The 6,612-nt window shown below is 29.6% G+C and overlaps 1 protein-coding gene across 3 annotated transcripts; it reads right to left on the bottom strand.

Moving 5' to 3' along the window:
• Positions 1-751: 751 nt before the first annotated feature.
• On the bottom strand, positions 752-3,853 carry LOC113858135 (transcription factor bHLH144). 3 transcript variants are annotated; one of them, XM_027490621.1, is made up of 4 exons: positions 3,733-3,853; positions 3,043-3,210; positions 2,539-2,730; positions 752-2,093 (listed from the first exon to the last, which is right to left on the bottom strand). In XM_027490621.1, exon 4 carries the CDS (start codon positions 1,791-1,793, stop codon positions 1,080-1,082), a length of 714 nt encoding a protein of 237 aa, XP_027346422.1. In that variant the 5' UTR covers positions 1,794-2,093; positions 2,539-2,730; positions 3,043-3,210; positions 3,733-3,853; the 3' UTR covers positions 752-1,079. The 3 variants fall into 3 exon arrangements, with proteins under 3 accessions (XP_027346422.1, XP_027346420.1, XP_027346423.1); XM_027490619.1 differs by having other exon boundaries at positions 768-2,093; positions 3,066-3,210; XM_027490622.1 differs by lacking the exon at positions 3,043-3,210 and having other exon boundaries at positions 768-2,093; positions 3,733-3,815.
• Between the last annotated feature and the right edge of the window lie 2,759 nt (positions 3,854-6,612).

Genomic DNA, 6,612 nt, shown 5'->3' on the forward strand with positions numbered 1-6,612 from the left:
AATCCATAATTATTTCAAGCATCAAGGGGAATAAATCATGAAAATATAAACTATTTTGTTAAACATTGCTCCAAAAGTGATGGTTAAAATTAAAAATTTTATTTAGAAATGTAACATTTAATATTATCAGTGTATTTTTATTATAACTTCTAATAAAAAATATTCATTAAACTTTTAATCATTACTTACAGAATAATAGTTAGCAAATTGAAATATAATGTACTTGTATGAAGTTCAGAATTTCAGAGCGCCAACGGCTAGGTTGTTGGATGGGTTTTGAATCACCATAGTGCACAAAACGGCATAAAAGTAAAAGTTTGAAGGCCCACTGAAAAAGGGTTCAGTGGTGCGCCACTAACACTGCAAAATTAATTGGGGCCGAGTGGAAGAAAACGCACATTCAATGCATGCATGATAATCATGTGTGTTGCTTGAAACTTACTTTTACTCAAAGATAGATGATCACAACAAATATAGGGAAAATCAAAGGCAACAGAAATTTAGACAAGCCATGTTACATAAAGTGTCAACAAAAAATCTGCTCTCTTTCTAGAAATGCCTTTCGCATGGAATTGTGTTCAAGGCCACCAGAAACACTGGATAAAGTCAACAATCGCAAGAAATATCCTTCAAATTGAGTGGACCCGCTAAATAAAATCAAATGCAAAAATAAAATAGTGGAGCACAACAGCATCGCACAAAACTTCAAATGTGACCTTACGAGAAGCATTCAGAGAACAAGTATGAAGCAGGGGAATTATCAGCCATATAAATTTATGGTACATTCATAACATAACATCAACATGCATAATAAAAATTTGAGTTAATGGGATAAAAGAAATAAACCAGCAACACTATCAAACACAACCTACGGTGCAACAATTATGATTGTATTTTCTTACATAACCTGAATAAGTAAAATAAATGCCAGTCATAATTTATTATTTAGCAAGGCCTCTTCTCATAGAAGGGAACAAGGAAGGTGAGCTAAGCTAGAAGGGGTGCTCATTCATAGAGTAACAAACATAGTTGGGGAAATGGTCACTGTTGCAGAAGCATATGAAGTCCAACTTACATTTTCATGGTCCAACTCCGAATTGTTCCACCTCAACTTTGAGAGACTTGAGGTACTTAACAGCTTCGTCTAAAACAGCAACAGCATCCATTTGGTTACCTCCACCAGGCACAATCCTTCTCAATATCCTCACCATCCTTTTCATCTCCTGGTGTTTCCCTTCATTATGACAATACACCCTGGTCCCAGAAGGTTTCTGTACAGAAGATGATGACAATCTCTTGCTTGATTTTGAGCAATAACTGGAGCAAGTATCAGATATACTTTCATAATTTTCATGAGTCCTTGCTGTGCTGACTTCTTCCTCATCGAAATCTTCTAGATCATCCACTCCTAAGCTCAACAATGCATCAATGTCATTAGAATCTTCTTCAAAAGGAGTTGACAATTCTCTTTCCATTTGACTAACTCTATTCTTTTGGAATTCTTGAGAACAAGCAGCATGAAAATTTAAGCCAGGACTGTTAAATTTGTAGGTCATTGCAGGATTGAACATAATCCTGCTCCGTTGCTCTGCTTGATCAAAGATAATGAAATTCTTAGGGCAAGCCTCAGAGGGTTGCAATTTAAATCTTTCAAAGGGTGTTATCTGCCTCACACCAGGAGGTAAAACTGCATCAAAGGCAGAAGCAAGTGGGGCATGCATATGAGTATCAATGGTTTCATCTGCCAAAGGAAGTACCATCTTTTCCGGGAGAAAATATTCACGAGTCTGCATTATATTAACTGTTCACTCTGACTGACCTTCAAGCAAGCAATGATGATTCGGCCTTTGCAACTGGCAATTATTCTGTACTAAAGCTGGAAGGAGGTTCCTAAAGGAATGCAAAAACTAAACAGCAGGTGCTAAGGTGATTCCAATTTCCACCTAACAAGTTGTGGCAACTTTTTCAAATTAAAACATCATCTCTTCAGCAGCTTTCTAATGAAGTACAAAATAAGGCAATCTCTCCCTAAACCAACGTCCCTCAATGCTAGACTACGTAACAGGTTTAAGCAACTGACGAAAATACTCAGCCTGCAAAAGAAAATGGTGTGGTATAAACAGTAGTAATAATAAAGTGGAAAAACAAAAAATGATTTTGCATTTACAATGATAATTAGTGAATGTGATGGTATTCAATACTGACAAATCTACAAGACACAATTTATACAGTCGGAGAAAACTTCCACCCCCTTCAAAAAGTACGTATTTTTCAAAAAGTCACCATCATCATTATTCATTAGCCTTCAATGCATGTTCTTTGTAAAGCTATCAGCCATGACAACAGTACTCAGCCTTTGATATTCTTAGAAACTGAAAAAAAACATATCCTATTTTGCAATATTCTTATGACGTGAAATTGCACAAATTTTAGTGTCTTCCAGGCAAAAGTCAGAGGAAGGACACAAAATGCCATCTATTGTTCAAATCCCATATCCTTCTCCATGGCAATCCTGAAGAGGGGAAAAAGAACATTTACCTGGCAAACTAGCATCAATTGATTATATGCAGTGACTCCAACACTCATTTTAATGTGCCCAACTTCCTTCACAGCTTGGTATCTCCTTATTGTTATCACAAAGTACATTCTCAATCCTCCCAACAGCTTTGGTAATGAAAGAGGAAAAATCACTAATGAGAAGAGCTCCTTTACAATCTAATGGGACTTTGCCTACAGCAGAAAGAAACAATATAACGTCAGAGGTAATGTAAAAAAAGTGTACAAAATAGAAAGCGTAAGACATAAGATTCCATAAAATGTTCATAAAGTATGAAACTATAGCAGCTATTTTGGATGTCATTGGAGCCATTAGATGCTATCCATCAATCAAAAAATTGTACTGACTCCACCCTTTTTTTCTTTCTACAGCAAGCAATAGGCATTAAAATGTCACAGAATGCATTGCAGTTAAATTTACATTAGAATTCAAAATATATGACATGAATATCTCTACAAATATATTTCTACAAAATATAGAAGCACCTTGACAGGACAAAATTCTTCACCCGAGGTAATTAAATTACAGAATCACACGAAAAAACACCATTAAGCGAACACAATTCCTCTTGTGATTCACAAACAAGGAAACCCACGGCATCTTGACTTAGCTTGACTCCAGATTATCAGAAAAGACAAACCCGAAAATCTGCCCTGAAAATGTAGAAGTAAGGCATCAATTGATACTCAAAAACAACCATCCATCACAGAGACACGAGAAGTGAAGAACAACTCACCCTAATCCAGCTCCAAGAAATTAAAATAAGAAAACAAGTTAAGAAACGAAAAAGGAAAGTTATTATCACAGTTCAGATTATCCTCATAAAAATCCAAAATCGAATCTTAAGCACAAAATCCACCGTTTAACTTTGACAGTCATTAACTAAAATGAGTTTTCGCAGCCAACTACATAGTAAAGTTCCAAACTTTGCATCAAAACTTGACACCCCACCAAATCAGCGAATCAATTTAAGAAAGAAAACCCTAGCTACCAGTAAAGAAAAATTCAGCATATGTTTATACATATTATATTTTATTCAAAAGAGAAAGACACTTCAAGATTAGATCTTAAAAGTGGAGCCGCAGTACCACGAAACAAGCACAAAAACAGTGTTCTCGCAAAATTGAAGACTTTAAAATGGAAATTAGGGGAAAAGATTAGAGTGAAGAAAATACCTAAGTTTTATGAAGGAGGGAAAGGAAATTGAAGAGGACTGGGAGAAGGACGGTGATGAAGACACAGAATTTTAGCTATGAATGATGCGTTTGGGAGCATTAGTTTGAAGATTTGAAGGAGAGAGAGAGAGAGAGAGATGTGAGCCGTTGGATGGGATGAGCATGGTTCTTGGAAATGCACCTCCGTTTATCGCGGGTGTGATTACGACCGTTGGATTAGAGCACGCGTGAAGAGAGAGTGGGGCCCTTGAAGTTTGACATTGCACAATTTTGGTGGATACTGGACTAGCTTCCATGTTCCGTCAGTGTGGGATTACTTAATTATTAGTTTTTTTAAGAAGTGATTAAGTTTATATAATAAATATTTATACACAATAAAAAATATTTTTGTTAAAAGTTGTAAATTTTATTTTTTTTATAGGACATTTTTATTAATTTATATAAATTAGTAAAATTTGTTAAAATAAATTAATTTTTATATTTTTTTAAAATATTATAATACAATAACTCTATTTTAATTTATATCATTAAACATAACTTTATTGTTATTTTTTTTAATTCTAATTTAAAGTTCTATTAACTTCCTTTATTAATGGCAACTATAAACTATTTTATAAAAAACATTATTAATTTTTTTAATTATTAAAAAATCAATAGAGTAGTATTTTAATAATATTAAATATTATAATTAAATTTTTTTTAGTGTGTGTTTTTAGATTGAAGTTGATAAAAATGAGTTATTTATTACATATTTGATTTAAAAAAAACAAGTTTATATTTTTAAAATAAAATATAATACAAAGTTGTATTATATTTTATTTTTAAAAATAAAAAACTGTTTTAAAATTAAACATGCTCTTAGTTTATTAAGACCGGCTTATTGCAGACATCAGGCTAAATAAAAAATATATAATTCAAATCGAACTCAAGAATAATGTTTAAACTTAGTGAGAGTCTAATTTTTTTAGACTTAACTTGCATTAAATTTAATTAAGTAAATTTTAATTTCAAAATTTAAAGTTCACAACTTACATTTTATTAAACAAGATACATCCACTCATTTTATCAACTCTACTTTAAGTGATGATTAAAAGTTTTTATAAACCATAAATAATTATTATTTATAAATATTACAACCATGTTAATACCTATTTAATGTTTGTTTTTTATTATATTACATCAGTTTAATATGTTCATTAGTTTTTTTGTTTTTCGCTCAAGCTATAGTCTACCAAATATTTTATAATTATAATTGGCATCATTGAATTAGTAATAAAAAAATTTACAAGTTATTAATTGTAATAATTAAATATTATAGTAAATATACCAATTGTAGCATATTGAAAATTTTATCAGCTTAACATGTTAATTTAAGTAGCATTATGTGTAAGTAAAAAGAGAAGAAACAATAAGAAATTTGAATTATGTTATTTAATGATTTATTTGTGAAATAAAAACTTTTTTGAAATGACGTCTAAAATGAAGACGATTTGTGAAAGCAAAAAGATGACTTTATAAAAGATAAAGTTGAGGCATTTAGAGACAAATGTGGAGCACTTAAGTAGGATTTGGACTAATTTATCTTTAAAATATAATTAGGTTTTAAAATTTTTTAAATTATAAAGTGTCATTTCAATAAAAAAAATCTAAAAAAATATTAAAGCAATACCAGAGTTTTGTTTAATTTTAGTTTTTTTTTTCATTATTTTGAATTCTAAGACTAAAATTATATTTAGATTACTGAAAAGTGATAGCACAAAATAAAATGTAATTAAATTTTTACACATATTCCATTTCATGGAAACTCTTATCCAAGTAGGGGTTAATGTAATTAAACAAAAGTAAAATTTTATTTCATTATAATATATTTAAAGAATCAAATCATAATTATATTATATTCTCCATGCTATTAGATATCCGAACATAACCTTAGAAACGTATTATTCAATAAGTTTCCATTTAAAAATGACGTTTAAATTTGAAAAATATAAAGTTATTAAATAGTTTTAACTTTAAATTTAAAGTCTCAATTTAGGTCAAACTTTAAACTTTGAAACCTTTTCTGAAAAATATTATTAATGGGTATTAAAAGTTTTTTTTAATTTAATCTTGTGAGTTAGAAATGAACAAACATCAAAGTTGATAAACAAAAAAATTAACAAGACGGATCAAAGGCAGTGAGAGAAAGTCAGAAATAATAATTCATCAAAATTGAAATTAGGTTTCAAAATTTTAATTATAATGTTTGAATGTCTATTTGAAATTAAGATTATAATTATGTAGACTAATTTCATAAATTTTTTTATAACAACTAAATTTAACCCACTTCAATTCATAACCTATATCTTAGGAATTTGAATTCTAATATCATAATTCATAATTACATTTTCACTCTAACTTCTTCCTTGTCTGTGTGATTCTTGTTATTTTTCAAGTATTTTCTCCTTCTCTCTCTTCATTTGTTATCTCTTTCACTTATGTATTTTTCTTCCTCTTATTATGTTCTTTGTATTATCTTTCTCTTTTAACTCCACTTATACTTTGATTATTAATATTACTTCTTTTATTTTTCTCTATTTTTTTCTTTATTTTACATTGATTATAAATAAAAGTTGTTTTTCTCTATTTCTCTTATTCTTCCTATTCTTTTGTTATTTTTTATTCTTCTTATTTTTTTTTACACTTGTTTCGTATTCGTCTTTTACGTCTTCTTCTTTGTTTTTTTCTTTTTTTTTCATATTTGTTACGTGTTTAATATGTTTACGTTACTATGTTGTATTGTTATTTTGCATTTATTGCAAATTATATTGTATTGATATTATGCACTTTTTTCATTTGCAACAAATTATATTATTTATATTAATTGTATAATAAATTATT

This window comes from Abrus precatorius, unplaced genomic scaffold (assembly GCF_003935025.1).
Source record: "Abrus precatorius isolate BTA unplaced genomic scaffold, Abrus_2018 Scaffold2, whole genome shotgun sequence".
Taxonomy (NCBI): domain Eukaryota; kingdom Viridiplantae; phylum Streptophyta; class Magnoliopsida; order Fabales; family Fabaceae; genus Abrus; species Abrus precatorius.